Source organism: Rhynchophorus ferrugineus, unplaced genomic scaffold (assembly GCF_030347505.1).
Source record: "Rhynchophorus ferrugineus isolate W39M unplaced genomic scaffold, kcgeb_rfMv2 rfM10, whole genome shotgun sequence".
NCBI lineage: Eukaryota > Metazoa > Arthropoda > Insecta > Coleoptera > Curculionidae > Rhynchophorus > Rhynchophorus ferrugineus.
This window is the reverse complement of record NW_027472589.1, coordinates 1,368,386-1,393,021: the sequence shown is the minus strand read 5'-3', so window position 1 is coordinate 1,393,021 and position 24,636 is coordinate 1,368,386. Positions and strand designations below refer to the sequence as shown.

Below are 24,636 nucleotides of genomic sequence, written 5' to 3'. Positions count from 1 at the left end.
ATAAACATTCGCTTAATGTATATGTAAATGAAGCCCAACACAGTGAATGTTGTTGAAATAATGAGATAAGCTGCTAGGAATTTGCGAGATTGTTTTAACATTTTTTACAGGGGATACTGACAGAGAAAGATAATTAGATGTGGAAGAATATAACGAAATATATAATTCAACATAAACATTCGCTTAATGTATATGTAAATGAAGCCCAACACAGTGAATGTTGTTGAAATAATGAGATAAGCTGCTAGGAATTTGCGAGATTGTTTTAACATTTTTTACAGGGGATGCTGACAGAGAAAGATAATTAGATGTGGAAGAATATAACGAAATATATAATTCAACATAAACATTCGCTTAATGTATATGTAAATGAAGCCCAACACAGTGAATGTTGTTGAAATAATGAGATAAGCTGCTAGGAATTTGCGAGATTGTTTTAACATTTTTTACAGGGGATACTGACAGAGAAAGATAATTAGATGTGGAAGAATATAACGAAATATATAATTCAACATAAACATTCGCTTAATGTATATGTAAATGAAGCCCAACACAGTGAATGTTGTTGAAATAATGAGATAAGCTGCTAGGAATTTGCGAGATTGTTTTAACATTTTTTACAGGGGATGCTGACAGAGAAAGATAATTAGATGTGGAAGAATATAACGAAATATATAATTCAACATAAACATTCGCTTAATGTATATGTAAATGAAGCCCAACACAGTGAATGTTGTTGAAATAATGAGATAAGCTGCTAGGAATTTGCGAGATTGTTTTAACATTTTTTACAGGGGATACTGACAGAGAAAGATAATTAGATGTGGAAGAATATAACGAAATATATAATTCAACATAAACATTCGCTTAATGTATATGTAAATGAAGCCCAACACAGTGAATGTTGTTAAAATAATGAGATAAGCTGCTAGGAATTTGTGAGATTGTTTTAACATTTTTTACAGGGGATACTGACAGAGAAAGATAATTAGATGTGGAAGAATATAACGAAATATATAATTCAACATAAACATTCGCTTAATGTATATGTAAATGAAGCCCAACACAGTGAATGTTGTTGAAATAATGAGATAAGCTGCTAGGAATTTGCGAGATTGTTTTAACATTTTTTACAGGGGATACTGACAGAGAAAGATAATTAGATGTGGAAGAATATAACGAAATATATAATTCAACATAAACATTCGCTTAATGTATATGGAAATGAAGCCCAACACAGTGAATGTTGTTGAAATAATGAGATAAGCTGCTAGGAATTTGTGAGATTGTTTTAACATTTTTTACAGGGGATACTGACAGAGAAAGATAATTAGATGTGGAAGAATATAACGAAATATATAATTCAACATAAACATTCGCTTAATGTATATGTAAATGAAGCCCAACACAGTGAATGTTGTTGAAATAATGAGATAAGCTGCTAGGAATTTGTGAGATTGTTTTAACATTTTTTACAGGGGATACTGACAGAGAAAGATAATTAGATGTGGAAGAATATAACGAAATATATAATTCAACATAAACATTCGCTTAATGTATATGTAAATGAAGCCCAACACAGTGAATGTTGTTGAAATAATGAGATAAGCTGCTAGGAATTTGCGAGATTGTTTTAACATTTTTTACAGGGGATACTGACAGAGAAAGATAATTAGATGTGGAAGAATATAACAAAATATATAATTCAACATAAACATTCGCTTAATGTATATGTAAATGAAGCCCAACACAGTGAATGTTGTTGAAATAATGAGATAAGCTGCTAGGAATTTGTGAGATTGTTTTAACATTTTTTACAGGGGATACTGACAGAGAAAGATAATTAGATGTGGAAGAATATAACAAAATATATAATTCAACATAAACATTCGCTTAATGTATATGTAAATGAAGCCCAACACAGTGAATGTTGTTGAAATAATGAGATAAGCTGCTAGGAATTTGCGAGATTGTTTTAACATTTTTTACAGGGGATACTGACAGAGAAAGATAATTAGATGTGGAAGAATATAACAAAATATATAATTCAACATAAACATTCGCTTAATGTATATGTAAATGAAGCCCAACACAGTGAATGTTGTTGAAATAATGAGATAAGCTGCTAGGAATTTGTGAGATTGTTTTAACATTTTTTACAGGGGATACTAACAGAGAAAGATAATTAGATGTGGAAGAATATAACGAAATATATAATTCAACATAAACATTCGCTTAATGTATATGTAAATGAAGCCCAACACAGTGAATGTTGTTGAAATAATGAGATAAGCTGCTAGGAATTTGTGAGATTGTTTTAACATTTTTTACAGGGGATACTGACAGAGAAAGATAATTAGATGTGGAAGAATATAACAAAATATATAATTCAACATAAACATTCGCTTAATGTATATGTAAATGAAGCCCAACACAGTGAATGTTGTTGAAATAATGAGATAAGCTGCTAGGAATTTGTGAGATTGTTTTAACATTTTTTACAGGGGATACTGACAGAGAAAGATAATTAGATGTGGAAGAATATAACAAAATATATAATTCAATATAAACATTCGCTTAATGTATATGTAAATGAAGCTCAACCCAGTAAATGTTGTTGAAATAATGAGATAAGCTGCTAGGAATTTGCGAGATTGTTTTAACATTTTTTACAGGGGATGCTGACAGAGAAAGATAATTAGATGTGGAAGAATATAACGAAATATATAATTCAACATAAACATTCGCTTAATGTATATGTAAATGAAGCCCAACACAGTGAATGTTGTTGAAATAATGAGATAAGCTGCTAGGAATTTGCGAGATTGTTTTAACATTTTTTACAGGGGATACTGACAGAGAAAGATAATTAGATGTGGAAGAATATAACGAAATATATAATTCAACATAAACATTCGCTTAATGTATATGTAAATGAAGCCCAACACAGTGAATGTTGTTAAAATAATGAGATAAGCTGCTAGGAATTTGTGAGATTGTTTTAACATTTTTTACAGGGGATACTGACAGAGAAAGATAATTAGATGTGGAAGAATATAACGAAATATATAATTCAACATAAACATTCGCTTAATGTATATGTAAATGAAGCCCAACACAGTGAATGTTGTTGAAATAATGAGATAAGCTGCTAGGAATTTGCGAGATTGTTTTAACATTTTTTACAGGGGATACTGACAGAGAAAGATAATTAGATGTGGAAGAATATAACGAAATATATAATTCAACATAAACATTCGCTTAATGTATATGGAAATGAAGCCCAACACAGTGAATGTTGTTGAAATAATGAGATAAGCTGCTAGGAATTTGTGAGATTGTTTTAACATTTTTTACAGGGGATACTGACAGAGAAAGATAATTAGATGTGGAAGAATATAACGAAATATATAATTCAACATAAACATTCGCTTAATGTATATGTAAATGAAGCCCAACACAGTGAATGTTGTTGAAATAATGAGATAAGCTGCTAGGAATTTGTGAGATTGTTTTAACATTTTTTACAGGGGATACTGACAGAGAAAGATAATTAGATGTGGAAGAATATAACGAAATATATAATTCAACATAAACATTCGCTTAATGTATATGTAAATGAAGCCCAACACAGTGAATGTTGTTGAAATAATGAGATAAGCTGCTAGGAATTTGCGAGATTGTTTTAACATTTTTTACAGGGGATACTGACAGAGAAAGATAATTAGATGTGGAAGAATATAACAAAATATATAATTCAACATAAACATTCGCTTAATGTATATGTAAATGAAGCCCAACACAGTGAATGTTGTTGAAATAATGAGATAAGCTGCTAGGAATTTGTGAGATTGTTTTAACATTTTTTACAGGGGATACTGACAGAGAAAGATAATTAGATGTGGAAGAATATAACAAAATATATAATTCAACATAAACATTCGCTTAATGTATATGTAAATGAAGCCCAACACAGTGAATGTTGTTGAAATAATGAGATAAGCTGCTAGGAATTTGCGAGATTGTTTTAACATTTTTTACAGGGGATACTGACAGAGAAAGATAATTAGATGTGGAAGAATATAACAAAATATATAATTCAACATAAACATTCGCTTAATGTATATGTAAATGAAGCCCAACACAGTGAATGTTGTTGAAATAATGAGATAAGCTGCTAGGAATTTGTGAGATTGTTTTAACATTTTTTACAGGGGATACTAACAGAGAAAGATAATTAGATGTGGAAGAATATAACGAAATATATAATTCAACATAAACATTCGCTTAATGTATATGTAAATGAAGCCCAACACAGTGAATGTTGTTGAAATAATGAGATAAGCTGCTAGGAATTTGTGAGATTGTTTTAACATTTTTTACAGGGGATACTGACAGAGAAAGATAATTAGATGTGGAAGAATATAACAAAATATATAATTCAACATAAACATTCGCTTAATGTATATGTAAATGAAGCTCAACACAGTGAATGTTGTTGAAATAATGAGATAAGCTGCTGGGAATTAGCGAGATTGTTTTAACATTTTTTACAGGGGATACTGACAGAGAAAGATAATTAGATGTGGAAGAATATAACAAAATATATAATTCAATATAAACATTCGCTTAATGTATATGTAAATGAAGCTCAACCCAGTAAATGTTGTTGAAATAATGAGATAAGCTGCTAGGAATTAGCGAGATTGTTTTAACATTTTTTACAGGGGATACTGACAGAGAAAGATAATTAGATGTGGAAGAATATAACAAAATATATAATTCAACACAAAAATTCGCTTAATGTTAATTACGACTAAATTAATTAGCGCATAAACGGCGAAAAGGCGAGTTCCTTTCAGAGACAGGGACGTGTCCTTTTCCAGCGTTGAATATTCACGTTGGCCGAATATAGAAATTATATCACGTCGAAGGACCTTTATGAAGCCAGCGTTCCATTATACAAACCAGTCTCTGTTTTTGTTTTTCCATCCAGCCGGTTCCCCGCGTCCTCCGCCATCTCTACCCGTCGCGCCATTCCTGCCGTTTCGGGATGATTTTTATTCGACTGTCGTTCCTGGTGCATGACCCGACGTCCAGAATGAAAAACAGCCTTTTATATGTTTTGTCCTTTTATTGGATTCGTTTGCCGGCACCATTTGATATTCGTTGGTTGGGTGTGGAGCCTGACATTTTATTTTGTTTTTTTTTGGGTACGGTACGCGATGAGAGGCGAAAAATCGGCGGGCTTCGAAGGATCGACGTAACATCAATACGACATCCTTCCTTTTACACTACGACATGTGTTTTTCTTGAACTACAGGTGGAAAAAATTGAAAACTACTATAAATATATGATTTATAAAAAGTTGTGATGTTTTGGTGGAGGATAAATTATTGAATAATTTTTCAAAAATTTTTCAATAAACTGATAAAAATAGAAAGAAACTATTAAAGAACCACTTAACTATTAATAAAAATAGGATAAACGATAGTCATTAATTAATTATAACGCTTCTATAAATAATATAACACAAATGATAAATACACTTTTCATTATATATCTAAAAATCAAACGCTCTATAAAATTCGGACGATCAGGACTGACGTAATATTAATACGACACCCTTCTCTTTACTCTTTGGCGTATTTTCTTCTTAAACTACAGGTGAAAGAAATTGAGAACTGCTATAAATATATGATTTAAACAAATTTGTGATGTTTTGGTGGAGGATCATTTATTATTTTTTCGATTAATCATTTTCGATAAACTAATAACAATAAAAAACTTCTGAAAAGCTACTTAACTAAAAATAAGAAGAGGATAAATAATAAGTATTAATTAACTGTAATGCTTTGATACATAATATAACAAATGGTCAATACATTTTCATTGTGTAGCTAAAAACTAAACGCTTAATTCAACGTATAATTCTTTATAGTTCCTGTAATTTACATTACTGCGATTATTGGGACAGTAACAAACTTGAAAATAATAAAATCCAAATTTTTACGACTAGAAAACCATAAGGAAAATGTGACAACATTTTTTACCCCTCGAATAAAGCGAAACCTCTCGAAATATATGTATTTTATGTCAAAAGAAACGAATATCCATGTAAAAGGGCTTCAGAATTTAATATTCTTAAGATAGGTGACATAAACAGTAATCCAACAATTCTCTGTGAATATATTTTTCATTGAATAATTTAAAAACTAAGAACTTTTTAGAAATGATTGTACCACCATTCAATTCAACGTAAAATTCTCTACAGTTTCTGTAATTTTGATTAACGTGACATTATTTGAACAGATGTAGCAGAAGGATATATGAAAATTGCAGAAAATCCCAAATTTTCATATCTACATATATGAAAGAAGTCTCAAATTTTTTATCTTTTGGATAAAGATAAAAGTACCAAAGTATATGTATTGCGAATGAATATAAAAGTTAAATTGGTCGAACATTAATAGCTTTTAAGATGTGCGACATAAACAGAAATCCACCATTCTCATTAAGTATATTAAAGTTATAAAACTTATATAAATGTTATTATATCATTAAATTGTGTGTAAAGATAAAAAATCAACTATGAAGGATTGGTATGCTAAATTTAGATGTGGTGAAATGAGCACCGAAGACGGTGAACACAGTGGACGCCCAAAAGAGGTTGTTACCGACGAAAACATTTAAAAAATCCACAAAATGATTTTGAATGACCGTAAATTGAAATTAAATGAAATAGCAGACACTCTAAAAATACCAACTGAACGTGTACATCATATCATTCACGAACATTTGGGTATGAGAAAACTCTGTGCAAAGTGGGTGCCGCGCCAGCTCACTTTTGACCAAAAACAATGACGAGTTGATGATTCGGAGCAGTGTTTGAAGATGATCAAGTGTAATAAATCCGAGTTTTTGCATCGATATGTGACAATGGATAAAACATGGCTTCATCATTTAACTCCGAAATCCAATCGATAGTCATCCGAGTGGACTGCATACGATGAACCCGCTCCAAAACGTGGGAAAACGCAACCGTCCGCTGCCAAGGTTATGACGTTTATATTTGGGATGCGCATCGAATAATTTTCATTGACTACCTTGAAAAAGAAGGACCATCAACAGCGACTATTACATAGCGTTATTGGACCGTTTGAAAGACGAAATCGCCGAAAAACAGCCGCATTTGAAGAAAAAGAAAGTGCTGCTTCAGCAGATAATGCACCGTGTCACAAGTCTGTGAAAACGATGATAAAAATCCGTGAATTGTGCTTGGAATTGTTTCCTCATCCACCGTATTCTCCAGATCTTGCCCGCAGCGACTAAGAATGCTCATGGACAAGAAATTTTCGTCAAATGAAGAGGTAATCGCCGAAACTGAGGCCTATTTTGAGGCAAAGGACAATTCGTGCTACAAAAATGGTATCGAAAAGTTGGAAGGTCGCATAATACCTTTGCCAAAAAATGTATTTTATTATGGTAGGCCGTGGACTTTTCAATTGACCTGTTATGAAGGTGTTTGAACTAAAGTCATTTAACACTGGTGAAGGATATTAATCAAAATATATGCTTTTCAACCATGGATTGAATAAGGAACGTTTGAAATTCGATACTTATTATTTTCAAAAAGCCTAAGAAAATATTTAAAAACGTTGAAACAGGATCTTTTACGATCTGCCATATTCGCTCTGCTGGACGCGAGAAAAATTTATAAAAAAATACTTAAAATTAATTCACAGTCATGTCGTTTATATCCTTATAATAATTTCAGACTACATTATGTAGCTCGTGAACCAAACCGAATGGTTTCGACCGTCTAAAAAATAAGAGATGGAGTTAAAAGGGAATAAGATCAGCGTTAGCCGAGATAAGGGACCTTTTCCTCCGTTAAATTTGAACATATATTGTCCAAGATATACGTTTATATCCAGAATCGACCCCCATAAGTGGGGCATATCTTCGATGGCTTCGCCCCACTGGAGAAATCGAACGCTTTTAAATAACTCTTCGGAGTAATTGGTGCTAGCGCTTGTAATTTTGTACCCAATGCTTTTTAATAGTATACTTGATCGCTGGAGTGGGTTAAGATATATAGAGTTTTTATAATACCTTACAGTAGATATTCTCAGTGCATTCTTAATTTATTTTTACTGTTCTGTTGTACTTGCATCAATACATAGGCAATACTTACATGCTAAACAGGTTTGCGTAGCTTGGTTGCTGTGATTTAGTAACCTCCCATGTTTCAGCGCGAAATCTCGGATAATTTTGTAGATTTCGAGGTCATTATGGCAACTGAATTACTGGTAATGAATCTAAGAACGTTGTTTTGGATCTAGTCTGATCTGTATTTTGTCTAAGGTGCTGTTTGTAACTTAACCTACCACTGAAATGGATGCTGAGGTATTTTTCTGATTCAATCAAGATATACGCTGAAGTTTATTATGAATATATGATTGTGTAAAGTAATATTTCAGAATTAATTGACTTAAATGGCTTAGTTTGGTTTGGTACATTAATTATGTTTGTTGAATATCAGACTGATCATTAATACTCTTATAACTAAATATTATAGGTTATCTTAAAAGTTATGAAGGTAGAAGTTAACAAATACATGGAAACCTTGTTTGCAGAGAATATTTTTCTTTAATAATTTCTCAGTTATTCAATGGCCAAATTCAAGTGCCTGCTTTATATCCAAATACATAGATAAAAAAATATAACAAAATTATACCTTTCATATTTCATAACTGACACAGGACAGAAGCCTGCAATATAGGGTGTACAGCCATCAAAAGCTGGTTGCTGTAGCTCATTTTCTCAGTTGTAGGCTATTGGAAGTTGGAGTTACTAAAACTTGGGAAACTAAGAGTACATCGTGGGTAGAAACTGTGTTATTCTGAAGAAAATGAAAGGCAAAGTGGCAGATGAAGATATGATTAGTGAGACATATCTAAGCGTTTGGTTTATATTAGAACATATTTAAACCCTTAGTATTATTTTATGCTCGTCGTTCAAAAGTAGCCACTTCTTACCGTAACATATTGCAAAACAAAAGTTTTACTTACTTTAAATCCTTCATATTTTATAACTTATTTACGTAGGATACAGTTGAATTGGATCACAGAATATTTAGCATAAGTCTTGTGAAATAATATAGATATTCTTCATCGGAATATAAGTATTAGTAGTAGTGAGAGGTGTAGATGACTCTCGAAGTAAATTTGATAACTAGAGTGATTTGAGATATATAGAGTTTTTATAACATCTTATAGTAGATATTCTAAGTGCAGTCTTAATTTATTTTTACTGTTCTGTTGTACTTGCATCAATACATAGGCAATACTTATATTATAACTTCGTGAGGCTTGGTTCCCTTCAATCATTTGATTCCTTGCGAGTTGTCTTGTATATTGCTTCCACATTGTTGTGATTTAGTAACCTCCCGTGTTTTAGGGCGAAATCTTGGATAATTTTGTAAATATATTTAATTTCGAGGTCATGGTGTCAAGTCAATTTTGGTAGCATTTGATACTAGTTGCTTTAATATTTTAATACAAACAGTTTTTTGGGAGTATCTTCGGTCATCAACTCTTTGATTTTGAATCTAGTTTGATCTGCATTTTGTCTAACCTGATGTTTCTAATTTAACCTGCAACTGAAATAGATACTGAGGTGTTTTACTGATTTATTTATTTTAGTTTATTATGAATATATATGATTGTGTAATGTGATTTTTCAGAGTTAGTTGACTTAGATGACTTAGTTTGGCTTGATACATTAATTATTTTTGTTGAACATCAGAATGATCATTAATATTGTTCTAATACTTGTTAGTTCGGAGTCTATAACCAAATATTATAGGTTATCATAAAAGTTACTGAGGTAGAATTTAACACATACATGGAAACTTTGTTTAAACGGAATAATTTTCTCTAATAATTTCTCAGTTATTCAATGGAGACGCCAGCTTTCTATATCGATATTTTCTGAAAAAGTTTCGATATTTTTGGCCAATATTTCGATATATCGATATTTTTTGATATTTTTTCAACATAAATTAAATATAATTTTTAATAAACTTTTACTAGTCTTTAAAATATTTGCAGTTTTAATGGCAAATAATATATCGACTTTTTTTTCTCCGATATATCGATATATTTCTTAAAAGACTGGACTGTCTGATTATTGTTACGTGAGTTATAAGATCAATTGTACTTTCTTATTTATTTCCTCTTCTATATATCTTACATATATATATATATATATATATGCATATGTATATATTTTTTGGAATATATATATATATATCGAAAACTTTTTAATTTTCTTATCAGATCTAGAAGTTTCCAAACCGAAATTCTAAAGTCCCCTTCAGCAATCAATCATATCCGATAATTAGGAACCCCAATTTTCTGAATGTTTCTCAGCGTTTTCTTGACACTATTTAATTCGCGTTACTGACAATGGTATCAGACGCCCGCGTTGGCAAGCCCCGTAAATTTCCGAATAATTAACGACCCATATGCGGATCCAATTGATTCCGTGATTAATTCAGTTTGTTGGTCGCGGCTGCTGTTTGTTCATTTTCGTGCTCATTAGGATATTAAAACTAAAATTCGATTTATCAGTAAGCTAAATATCGGTTTTCGCTTTGCCGCCTGTGCCATATAAATCATGTGTTTTTATGGGTAGGTTTTTTGAGTAAATGGTCGGATTTTGTTGTATTTGTTAATATATTTAGCAACAGTTATTTTCACTAGGTGATTAATTATTGGACTGCGTCAGAAATTCTAATTAATGTGTATATACGTATATACCATAACATATATATATATATATATATATATATATATATATATATATATATATATATCAAAAAGGTTGTTGTCTAACTAAACTAAAATTAAGATTCAAAATAAACCTATTCTTCAGAGCAAAGACATTTTTAAAAAATTTAAAAATAATTTTATATCTACAAAAATATTTATAGAATAAAATAGTCGTAAGAAGCATGTCTTAAAATAAAATTAAAATCTATTGTTTTACCGTAAAAATAACTACTAATCTTATATATATATATATATATATATATATATATATATATATATATATATATATATATATATAACAGCTTAACTCAGTAGAACTATTTTGCAAAAATACTGAAAGTTGTAATCTTCTGTTTTCATCTAGTAATAAATTTATTTTAAAATTTATTACTAAATGTTTTAATTCATTAATTTAAATTTATTTTCATATAAATGAAATGACGAAAAAATCAAGACTTGTTTTTGTATATTCTTATGGAAAATGGTATTTGATAATTTATTAATATAATGACGAAAAAGAGACTAAAATTGTTTACTTTCTTGTATAATATAAAATTTATGAAATACTCAATATGTCTCCTTACTCCCTTTTTACGAAAAAACAAATAAAAACACATACAAACATCAAAAAAATAAGGGGAACAAAGCATACTTTTTATTTTTTATCATCGTCGTTATCCCGCAACCCCTGCTTTTTGTTTTTTTTTTTACAACGTACTAATGTCCTGTAATGTACACATTTCTACAATAAAAGACCTCAATTTCTCATCTTGTCACCGAAACCTCATGATCCTGATCGATGTAGAAACCATCCCGTCGCCCTACCGACTTCAATTCTTTAAAATCGACCTAGCTAGTGGAATAAATCAACCGTTTCTACACCCCTTAGCCAATGATTTTGTTTGGTCGCGGCTTGATTGTGTGAAAGTCGCCAGAGAACTGGCAGCTCGTAAATTATTCCCCATTCTGCGAAAGAAACCCGATTGTTCCGATTGTTTGGGTACAGAAAGTCCTTATCAATATAAAATTTATCAAATAACGGTTTCAGATACTTGCCTGTATTTTGATCAGTAATATTTATTGGTGAAAATGTTGTAAGTATTGAGTACAATCGTTTATTACTGATTTTTGTTAGTAACAGATGTACAACATTTTGTTGTGTAGTCCAAATTTTATTATGGATAAATATGTGCTATAAGAATGAGCAGAAATAGTGACAATAGTTATTGAAAACTATTGTCACTATAATCGTTCCATGCGTCAAAAATATCCTAATCGTCCAAGGCCTCATAAACCCCCAATATCGTTTACATGCGAATTTTCGACAGTACTGCATAACAGCAGACAGACCTCGTTCTGGAAGACAAATCCTGATCAACGAGTTGAGTACAGTAATGCAATCCTAAGGCTGTCTGCTGAAATTGAAGATTTTTCGTATAACTTGATATTGACCAATGAAGCCCATTCTTCTCAGTGGTCACATCAATAAACAGAACAGTCAGTTTTGAGGGAACTGCTAAACGGTACCGAGACATGATTCGAAATTTTCTTGTGCCTGAAATGGAAAAGCAAGAACTAGGGGACATGTGGTTTCAGCAAGATGAGGCCACAGCATACACAGCTCGTTCAACAATTCAATTATTGAATGAATGTTTTTCCTCGAACACTAATTTTGTGAACTGACGATTTAGCATGGTGAGCTAGATCTCCGGATTTAACAGCACCAGATTTTTTCTTATGGGGTTTTTCAATATCAAAAGTTTATGTCTATAAGCCCCAAACGATTCAACATCTTAAAGATAATATTCGTCACGAAATTGAAGATATTCAACCTTAGATGTTGCAGAATATCATGAAAAATGCCTTAAAAAGAGCCGAAAGTTGCATAGCGAATCGTGCTCACCATTTAGTGATCAACATACTTAAATAAAATGGGTTTTATTACATTTACAGTGCTTCTGTTTGTGTTATTATTTCATTATTATATTTTAAATATACGGTATTAATATTTAGTAGCACTTTCCAGATGGTTCCATTGGAATCAAGTCAGGATGAGTTGGGGGAAGTGGGGAATCGAGGGAAACTCTTAAATTTCAAAGGTACGTACATTGTTTTTACATATATTTTATCTAAAATAATCAGATATTTGTGTATAATATTATTGCTGAACTGATGTAATGAAAAATCACTTCGCTTTTTAAGCACTAACCATATTATATGAACAGACGTAGAACTAATTCAGGCAACTGCTTCTGCGGTGTAATAAATAGCATTCAGTTCACATGTGGAGGTCACGGCTTGGATTTCGGACGGGAGCAACAACTTTTTGTTGTTCTGGTTTGATTAGAACGTTTGGCAAATCACTTAGGCTAGGCAGCAGACACCGGAGCCTGAAGGGTTCCTTATTTTCAATCATTGTTTCTTTATTTCTATTTTTCCTCATACGGGCTGCGCCTTTACTTGGTCGACCCATTTTAATACTAAATAAAACAACTGGTAAATTTATTGAGTAAATATCTAACACTAAAAAGAGAAAAATAAGATATTTTTAACAAAAAAAATTGTATGTATTGTTGGATTTAAATAAATCTGCGTAAAAGTGGCAATTTTAATGTCAGTGGTACAGAACGGTCTGAAGGAGTAAATCAGTTGAGAGCAATAAATTGCAAGACCTATTGTACGAAGACGCAGCATGAATTAACTGGTTTCAGACGTTTGTACGTGATAAGAAAGATCTAAAGGAGGCTGGATGAGGAAATGATTAAGACACGAATTGACATGGCATGACATTAACATACTCATGGTCTTGTTGTCGGATTAGCGAATAGTATTACGATCTGCTAAATCAAATGAAACTGTTTCTGGAGATGTTTACCGATGGCAATTGAAGAAATACAACAACATATTTTGGTCTTTCCATAGGTTTCCCATAGGCTGTTCTAGGTGCCCAAATGGATCGATGGTTAGAAAAAGTTGCCGAAAAATATAGAAAATATTTTTATTTATACATACCGTTCTAGTTCTTCTCAATAAATGCCGCTTGAATGTGAAAAAAATTATCAGAATACACGCAAGCACCGAATAAATAGTAAAAAATCTGGAATCCAATGTTTGATAATAGTTAGAAAGGTGTTGGTTACAAAGACCTATCCCCCGTGAGTGCTGTACGGAATATACAAACCCAGGTCCTAAATAAACAGACAAAAAGGTTCTGGGTTTAAAAACCGTATTAAAATTTGGTCCTTACCAGTGTAGTTAATTTTGGATGAATTTTCATGATATTTACTCGCCGTATATAAGAAATATCCTGTTTCTCTTAATTGGTTTTTTGTATTTAACTGTTTTTTTTTTGTAAAAAATGGCTATAGTTCTTTGTTGGTGTGGGTGTTTATGGTGATGAGTGCTTAAATGAACGTCAGTGTCGAAATTGGTGCTGATTTTAATTGTGTAAATTTTGGTGTTTGGCCTTTGTTTTGACCTACCAATCGTTGAAAAAGAGAAAAAGTCTGCTACTCATTGGTTCATTGATCTTGAGGTTGGAAAACTATTCTTCACTCTTTACTCTAAAGTGTTGAATTGCCATAACTTTTAAAATAATTGCAACTCTTCACGTAATAGATTCAAAGAGTGACTAAATAGTTTCCACCACCAATTGGTATAATGATGTTGGAGATCTGATCCCTGTATATGTCGTATTCAATGTTTTAAACAATAAACATATCAGTATATGCATCAGTCTTTTACAGAAGTTATAAATTTGTTATAAATAATTTAAAAATTATTACGAAATGTACAATACCACGTATCAAATAGTTTGACGCCAGATAAAATCAGTTTCGATTCATCGCCAAACCGAGCAGATTTTTTTTAACAATAAACATAAAAAAAAAACACTAAGAATGCAACAATAAACAACGAATCGTTCCTTCCTTATCGCGCATGCATTCTACTCTGGGGCGTAACGCGAATTCTCTCTGTCTATGCGGAATCGGACGACCGCCGATCAGTTCGTCACGAGTCGCGCTGGAGAGAAGGTCGCCTCGCCGCATCGCCGCCAGGACCTACTGCGATCGTAAACTCCCCGACACTCCCACTTTATCGGACGTGGATTTTTTTATGTCGGAATCGCGTCTCCCTTAAAAAACATAACCTAAAATCCTCGGACTTAATTACACGACCTAAAACTGGACCGAACGTTAAAAATCATCCAAACTGGATATCGAACTGAACGCCAACGGGTCGGTTTCATAAAACAAAAGCTCGAATAAATCAGAAAAAGAACATGTGAAGCGAATATAAAAATAACGATGTAATAAATTGTAAATGTAAGTTTTTAAAGTACCAGTGGAGTTTTCGGTTAAAATAATCTAATCTAACTTTTTTAAGTTCTGGCCGCGGTTTTGTTGGCGCACGTAAAATACTAACCATTTTTCCCCTCGATTTCGAGGCATTCTTTGTCTTTCCGTAAGAAATTTTTCGAGTTTAAAATACTTTTTAATTTTTGGGTTTATATTGTTGGGTAATTTTTCTAGCTGTTAATTGGTGATTTATATTATTTTAATGATATTTAACTGATTATTTTTTTTAACAAATAATTTGTTTTGCGTCTGTTTTTTTTGTTAATTTTAATGTTACTATCTTATTATATTGGTTGAGTTTTATTCTAATAATTTTATTCCTGATTAAGATTTTTTATTTCTGTTCTCGAATTTTGAATGACTTAAATAAATATGTTTTTGTTTGTTATTATTTTATTTGTTTTATATTTAATTCAAATTTTTATTATACTTAAAAAATATTTTCAAACACGTTTTGGACGGATTTATGCAAATCTTAAGTACATCAGATGATCGAAATAATATGAACACTTGACATATACGTAAAACGCTGTAATTCTTTACGATTCCGATAGATTTCAACGGAATGTTCCAACGGATGATCCATCTACTGATTTCTTCAATGATGTTGGAGATGGAAATCGACACCTTATTCTCTGCTCTAAAACTCCTTATAACGATTCAATTATTTTGAGGCCTGGCGATTTTTGCCAGCCAGGGAAGACTGATGATATTCTGATGAGCCCCAATCCGAGACTGAGCCTTTTTGGTTCATACAATTGAGGATCTCGACATCCTTCCAGTGATGTTAATGAGAGGACTAACTGAATACCACGATAGTTCCGCCCAAATCATAACGAAACCTTCTCCATGTTTGTAGAAAACTATGGAAATGATGACATTCTTGCAATTTATCATCTAGGTTTTATAACAGTTGAACCACTTCTTTCGCCGCTTAGCGTTGGCTGTTAACTCTCTCTTAACATTGGCTTTGCCCACTATTCCTCTTCCCCGATGATTAAATATCATTTACCATATTTTGTTTATGCGGTCACTACTGTGGATACGGTTTCGCGATATGTGATACGAAATAATCATTCAAAGATCACACATTTTACCCATCGCCTGCTTTACCAGTCGCAAAACAGAGCGTATAATAAACTGAAATATAAATACAAGAGTTAGAATGGGAGCAATACATATGCCTGTCATTATTTACACGGAATAAGTGTTGGCAACATGCAACAAGATGTAACAAGATACTATATTGGATGGTGTTTATATTATTTTGACTATTCTCTGTATCTGTACCTGTCTTGAAAAATATAGAGAAAATATCAGTGATATATCAAAATATTAAATTACTTTTTAATTACGAACTAATCTATAATTTGTTTTTTGCAACTTAGGACAATCCATAGGCCCTTAGTTAGTTCCTATAATTCATTCTAAACTTTACCTATTATAAAAATTACTTACTTAATCATTCTATATAAGTTTATTGATACAGATTGTTTAAAATTAAATATGTCTCCAAATATATATGTCAATACAGTACTCTTTCAATCATTCTGCCAAGTAATGTAACAAATGTGACTGTAAATAAATGAAATTTTGTTGGAATCAATATAGACACCGATGAATTCTACATTACCGTGAGATGAAAGGCTTTATTTAGATATATTTTTCAATATTGTATATAAGTTCGATACGACAGTGGGGGTGTAAGGATCACATCCATCAAGTAACATACATCAGCGCAATGCAATTTCTACCCATACATTTTAGGATGTTTTGTGGCTTAAATTTCAGTGATATATGAAAATTGCCTCTGTTTCTGGTTCTTTAAAAAGTTTGAGGGAATAATGCTGTAATAATGCTGAATGAACATTGCTGTAATAATAAATACATTTATAGTTGTAAATTTGACTTTATTTTCCATTATAATTGCTCTCGGTTTCTTTGCACTTATTCTTTCCATAAATTAATGTTTTTTTGCATCCCAGAAAACTGGGATTTGAGATTTGTTCAAACCCATTGGGAAACCATTTAGTTGGTTTTTAGAAATTGATGAGTTTTCTCCGTATTGTTCTTGCATCCCAGAAAATTGGAAGTTAACACTTTCTTTTGCCTCTCGTTTTGATATAAGTGTATGATTGTAGGTTGGACGTCACAAAATCCTCTCAATCCTTTTTGAAAACGACCCCCATTGTGCTTATAACTCTAAATATTTAGTTTTATTTAGTTAATACTAAATAATACATTAAAAACTGAATTTGAATAACCTAGAAATTCATGAGTTTTGTCCGTATTGTGCCTCAACTGTTTCTTTTAATATGGAAGTGTCCGGTCCATAAATACTCTTAGTTCTCATCCATTTTGCAGTCCTTTCTCATTTCGATATGATTTATCTCTTCAACCATACTATTTGGCTAGATTTATTGAGTTAACATTGACCTTGACTCTATTCCATACATTATTGTTCTTGCATCCCAGAAAACTGAAGCTAACACGTTCTTTTACCTTTCGTTTTGATTTAAGTTTCTGATTGTAGATTTTAGGACACAAAGATCCTCATAATCCTTCTTGAAATCGTCACCCAATGTGTTTGAAGCTTCAAATGTTTAGTTTTATTTAGTTAGCAATAAATGGTATTTCGAAAACTGTTTTAATAACCTAGAAATTCATAAGTTTTGTCTGTATTGTGCCTCAAGGACTATTTATTTTAAACTTTTAAAGTGTCATGTGCATAAACACTCCTAGTTCTTATCCATTTCCAGTCCCTTATCACTTCTATATACTCTATCTTTTCCAGTATTATTTCGCTGGATTTATCGAGTTAAATTATCATCAGCAATCCATAAAAATACAATCCTCGGTTAGTTGTTTTCAGCTGCACACTCAGACACACCAAAAAAAAACCTCGGAACTTCCCTGAAACTGTCGCGAACAGTCGCAAACAAATTTCAAGCGTTCCACGCCACTAAGGCCAGCATGAACCGAATAAACTTTTAATTGACAGTAAAAGCCTATAAAATAAATTTAATAAGCTTGTATCGGGTGTTGTGGGGGGCGACAGGGGCGCAGGAAACACTGAGGCGACATTACAGAGGGGACGAGCTGAACCGTCGTCAAGTCATGGTCGCGAGAGGCTTCCCAATTTTCACCTCCATATTATATTCAGTTTTTCCGGGATTCGGTTGACATGACGTACTTGATATCCGATAGATTGTTAGGTTTTGTGATATAGGAGATATTGGGATGGCAAAGAACTCATATCAGTTTTATTTATTATTTATATTTTTAGTTATATTATTAGCATATGTCTGGCCCTGTTTTCGAAATTCTACCACTGTTAATATAAGATCAGAAATTTATTAGATATATAACATTAATATTAATAAATGTCTGTATATTAAAACCTTAAAATATATACAAAATATCGCAAGAACTGAAACAAACTAAATTGAATTATTAATTCTGACATATTAATAATAATTAATAATCAACAAAGTATTAATAAGATTAAATTACTAAACCACTGAACATTATAACAAAGTATCATAAGTAAGGTTATTTTCAGTACTGTAACAACTTCAGAGCGTCAAATATAAATATACATGATCTTTCTTTACTTTTATATAATAAATATACAACAATAAATGAAGTAATACATTTTTGTATATTAAAACACAGAATATAATAACAAAATAATTTTGAAATTGACATTTGATGATAGCACGTATAGTCTATTCAAAAATTATTTTTTTGTACATACTTCTTCAAGATGTTTAATGTATTGCCTGCGGCAATTTGTAAAGTCGTTTCAGAATCAGACGATATTTTTCTTCTCCTTTTATTCTAGTTAAAGAAAGACACAATGCTGTCTGATTAGTTCGAACACGTAAACGAATGAGCCTGTCAAAGTCGTCTGGTTGTCAGACGTATGCAAAATTCTTGAAACCAATAGTGATAAGGAGTTATAATTCTAACCTATATACTATTGTGGCTGTATAATTAACTGTAGTTTTTAGATGTACTCTGACGTTAAGATATTGGATACATTTTCGTTCAATTATCCTATTTAGATTAGAATTTTGTTGTATGTCAAATCCAAACTGAACTAAAACTCAGAGTTGATGCGGCAACATTGCGACGCTTTGACGTCACAAATTTAGATGACGTATGTACAAATTAACTTTGAATAGACCATATATTAAAATTATCTAACTTATTTTTTATATTTTAGAAATGTATATTAAAGGAATGTATTTACAATCAATAAATTAACTATTGATTTTCTAAAAATTGGGTCTATAAAGCAAATAATCAAAATTATTTACACAAGGATAAAATAATAAAATGCCATATAGTCACAAATCTCAGTAATCTTTAAACGCCTTAAACGCTTTAAAACGTTTCAAAATTTACTGTTAATAATTAATAATTTCTTTTCTTTCTATGTGATTCGTATATGCAAATTATGTAGTTCATGCAGTATCATTTTAACTGCTGCATATTTTCATTACATCATTTATGTATTCATATGTCTTTATCTTTTATCCATATCTATCACCTAAAATATATATTGCAAATTTTTAAATAAAATTGCATCGTTTTTTGTTCATTTATTCAACTCTTCCATCTCACTTTTCCAGATAGCTGATGTTTAATTTGCGTTCAATGCCTTTCGTTTATCTACTCCTTTCTGTTAATATTTTTTGTTAACATTAATTTTTACTCTTGATGAAATTTCACACCTCCAGGTGTCTCCATTTTCCACAAAATTCCTCAAAAATGGAGGAAACATTTTTGGTAAACTGATTAGTATACAAATATGTTGCAGTACTACACTGTGCTTCCATCTGATTTGCGATATATATATATATATATATATATATATATATATATATATATAATATTATACAAACTCCAAAAGCTCCATTAAGCATATTTTTTCTGGGGTGCGTTTTCCTTTTTTTTCTTTTTGTTGTTTTCCGTACATATTCCAGGGGGAATATTGTATGTAAAACGCAATATTGTAAAAAGAAAAATATGCCATATAAATCCCGATGCTGTTTTTTTAGTCGACCAGTGGTGTATTTCAAATTTACGCCACCTATTTTAAATGTAAATAGGATTTAGCGAAATGCTATGGGCTTGATTATATTTCCGATTAAATATGATTATAATAGCGGGAAATTTCGACGCAGATAATAATTATTATGCGTTTTTTAATTAATATTTGCATTAATATCTTTTATGCGGTCCATATTTAATTTCTTTTCTGATGTATCTGTATTTATAGAATTTTAAGATGTGAATAATCTTAATATCAACATCTTTTAGTGATTAACCAATATGTTTTGTTTATTAATTCCATATCCTAGTTCTCTATCGATTTTTTTAGATTTGCCAGAAGTTAGTTTATTAGATTTTTTATTTCATTTTTCTTCTTCTATTTGTTTTCGTAAATATTTCGTTCTGTGTACAAGATTAATAATTTTTAATATCTTTTGTGTATTTTTTTATTATGTTAGGACCTTGAATAACTAGTACTTTTTAAAATATATAATGTTACTCTTAGTAATCAGTATTAACAGGTTTAACATTTTTATTGAATTAATATTTGCATTAATATCTTCTATCTGGTCCATATTTAATTTCTTTTCTGATGTTTATTATATGTTTATTTTTAGTTAATTATATATATCTCTATATCCTCTATTTATAGAATTTTAAGATGTGAATAATCTTCTAACAACATCTTTTAGTGACTAACCAATATGTTTTGTTTATTAATTTTGTATCCTAGTTCTCTATCGATTTTTTTAGATTTGTCAGAAGTTAGTTTATTAGATTTTTTTATTTCATTTTTCTTCTTCTTCTATTTATTTTCGTAAATATTTCGTTCTGTGTACAAGATTAATAATTTTTCAATATCTTTTGTGTATTTTTTTATTATGTTAGGACCTTGAATAACTAGTAGCAACTTTTTAAAATATATAATGTTACTCTTAGTATTCAGTACTAATAGGTTTAACATCTTTATTGAATTAATATTTGCATTAATATCATCTATCTGGTCCATATTTAATTTCTTTTCTGATGTTTATTATATGTTTATTTTTAGTTAATTATATATATCTATATATCCTCTATTTATAGAATTTTAAGATGTGAATAATCTTATAACAACATCTTTTAGTGATTAACCAATATGTTTTGTTTATTAATTTTGTATCCTAGTTCTCTATCGATTGTTTTAGATTTGTCAGAAGTTAGTTTATTAGATTTTTTTATTTCATTTTTCTTCTTCTTCTATTTATTTTCGTAAATGTTTCGTTCTGTGTACAAGATTAATAATTTTTCAATACATTTTATGTATTTTTTTGTTGTGTTTGGACTTTGAATAACTAGTAGCAACCTTTTAAAATATATAACGTTACTCTTAGTATTCAGTACTAACAGGTTTAACATTTTTATTGAAAGAATAACTTGCAGTTTTTAAAACTTACGAATACCATATCAGTTCGAGAATAATGTGGAAATATTACTTCTAATTTTTGAAAAATAATGATGTTGGTGTTTGAAAAACATCAATGGAGCTTATTGATAAATACATACTGATATTAATCCCGTACTCGCCTTGCTTGTCTATTAATTCAAGTACAACAGAACAATATAACAAATTAATTTGTAAAATAAGTGTACTAAGCATATATAATTTAATATATAATTAATTAAAAAAATGAAGCTTCTTAGAATTTGTAATTGTACTTGAGTACTCTTAAACTGGATTAAATTACTATAATTAGCTGATATTATTTCATCAGATTATCAGATCTTTTGGTGGATATTTGGTCTTGAATATCGCCAAATAGAAATATATTTCAATATTAGTTTTTTTTTGTGAATTTTTGGAAAATAATATGATATTATAGATAAGATGTGTCTTTTCCTATGTGATTCTTTCAATTCAAATTTTTTATTTCCATATTTATTTCCCGTATCATGTATTCATTTTCAATATTCTCTGTTCTTTTTAGTTAATTGTAAAGGATATATATTTATACAGCAAAATAAGAGCAAGGCCATTGTTTTCCCCATATTCTAATAACTCAGGAGGTATCTGTCTTCATTATCACGTGAGGACCGATACCAAAACAACTTGTTTTGTTGTTTTCAGTGCCGCCATCGCTTAAATAAAAGTTCAGTGCATAAAAACATACTCTAATGACCTTTTAAAACCTAATCTAAATAAAATCGACTGGATAACCGATGGGATCAAATAAATAACTAAAACAATCGCGATAATTCATAATGAAATTAACGATATTCGCTCTGAATTTGTTGGTGGTGTCTGTGGTGAGTGGTGGCCCTGCCTGGAAGGAAGTTCAGAGGGGATCCGGCCTAAAGGTGGGAGAGAAAGGAGGTAAGAGCTTCGTGATATATACCGTCGCGTTAAGCCACGGGAGAATGGAGAACGGTGGTGGAACTTCCGAATTGTCGTTGTTAGCGTTGCGGAAGACATTGGATAATTTACGCACCATTGTTCTTAAAGGGAGAGGTCAGCGTTTATCGTTGCGTTATAATCTTTCTTTAAACGACTGTATAAATCACTGATGATATCGCGATTATGGTGGAAGAGATCTGATTGTCCTGCGCTATTTCCCGTTAAATTAACATAGTTTTACCGTATAGGTTGAAATATCGAATCTGGAGACACTTAATTATAGCACAACTTTATTCTTGGGGTATTTTTTTGTTGGTTTATCCTCTTAAGAATATTGTTCCCTATGGCTCTATCCTTAATCCCACAGTATATTTGTAGCAATAAACTCTCTATGATATTTCCAATGCAAATATACATTTAAGGCTCTTTGCAGACGACATCATGGTATGGTGCTCTTCTTCAGATCCCAGGGAAGCTTCTGAGGTAATGAAAATATATCTGAATGTTCTTGTTCAGTGAACTCAGGCAATTGGATTCACAATACCTCCTTTCAAGACATCAATACTGCATTTTTGCAGAAAACGTTATTGTACTAGGTTCCATTCCTTGACTCTGTATTCCTGTTAAACGGAGTGCAAAGTTTCTTCGTATTTTGACCAAACATTTACTTGCAAGTGGTACATATACAATCTGAAATAGAGAGTCAGTAGTAATTTAAATATGTTTAAATGTATTGCCAATTGCAAAAACTGATTCGGCCAGGAACGTTGGGAATTATCGACAGAAAACAATCGAAACAGTTGATAGCCGCAAAACTAGCCACTGAAATTAGTAATTACTATTTCTAGCCAAATGCAAGATTCCACTGTTTTTTTCAATTCTTGATGTCAGATGAAGATGTACGAATCCTTTCCTGCACTGTACTGGGTGGCTAAATTATTAGGGACAATATTGAGATTATTTAATTTTCTAGTTTAATTTTATATCTGGAACAAATGATTAGTTGGTAGTGCCGTACCATTTTTTAACTATGAAATATAAGTGTACGTCAATGTTTCGTTGAGCTTCTGGTTGGTGCTTGATTTAACATGGCGAATTTTGAAATTTCTTGTTTTTATTTCTTCTCAGATCTTGGTATCCTCACTCTAATCCTATTTTAGTTTAATATTACTTTTAATTGTAAGATAAATATAGGATATTTTTATTACAAATCAATAGTTTTGTGATTGTTTATTATATTCATCTAGCCTATTAATTGATTACATTATTTTAATTTGTTTATTGGTTAGTTACGATGTGAAATCTGAGTAATTATCCGAAACATAAACCACCCACACTGAGTCGAATATCTATAAGTCTAGATATATTTAATGAACGTGAAAGATCACAAATAGTTGACCAAATCAATAATTAGTCTCTATATCAGTTCATCACAACGTTAATCAAAATTATTTTATCCAAGACACTGAAATTATAAGAGACATAGTTTTATATCTAATAAAATGTGCCTGACAATAATCAAAACTAAACAAAATAAACCGAATAGTGCGATATAATATCCTAGATAGTATTAAATCCTCTAGAAAAACGAGTTATACGAAAATATTTTATACACCCACATCGTTGGCGATAGTTAATTCCAGAAAAGAAGCCCAGCGGTGTTATAAATGTTCTCATTTTATAGGGACTAATTTTTTCGCCCTTGTTTTTGCCCCGTGTTTCTTGTATTAGTTCGTAAATACATTTATGGATGGCTAGTGCACGTTTACACGATGTGGTTCGTGTTATTGATCAACGTTGGGACATGGATAGGATTTTTTTTTCGCGTTATTTTATACTTTTGCCATTTCGTAATCAGACAGAACGACTAGTGAACAATTCAAAACGTTCGAATGCCTCTGTTAAATGCTGTAAATAATAGCGTAAAATTCCGATGGAATTGTATGTATTTGCAGTGAATTTAAACCATCCGGCTGTAAAGTATTTTCAAAGCCTACTATCATAA

At 31.0% G+C, this 24,636-nt stretch overlaps 1 protein-coding gene across 1 annotated transcript in view; it reads left to right on the top strand.

Annotated features, from left to right (window-relative positions):
* The first annotated feature begins 22,379 nt into the window (after positions 1 to 22,379).
* The window catches only part of Nmdar2 (glutamate ionotropic receptor NMDA type subunit 2), a 261,917-nt gene continuing 259,660 nt past the window's right edge, over positions 22,380 to 24,636 (top strand). Inside the window, exon 1 of the mRNA XM_076415791.1 lies at positions 22,380 to 22,610. Within this exon, the coding sequence (XP_076271906.1) occupies positions 22,499 to 22,610 (112 nt within the window). The 5' untranslated portion in view covers positions 22,380 to 22,498. The remainder of the gene's footprint in view (positions 22,611 to 24,636) is intronic.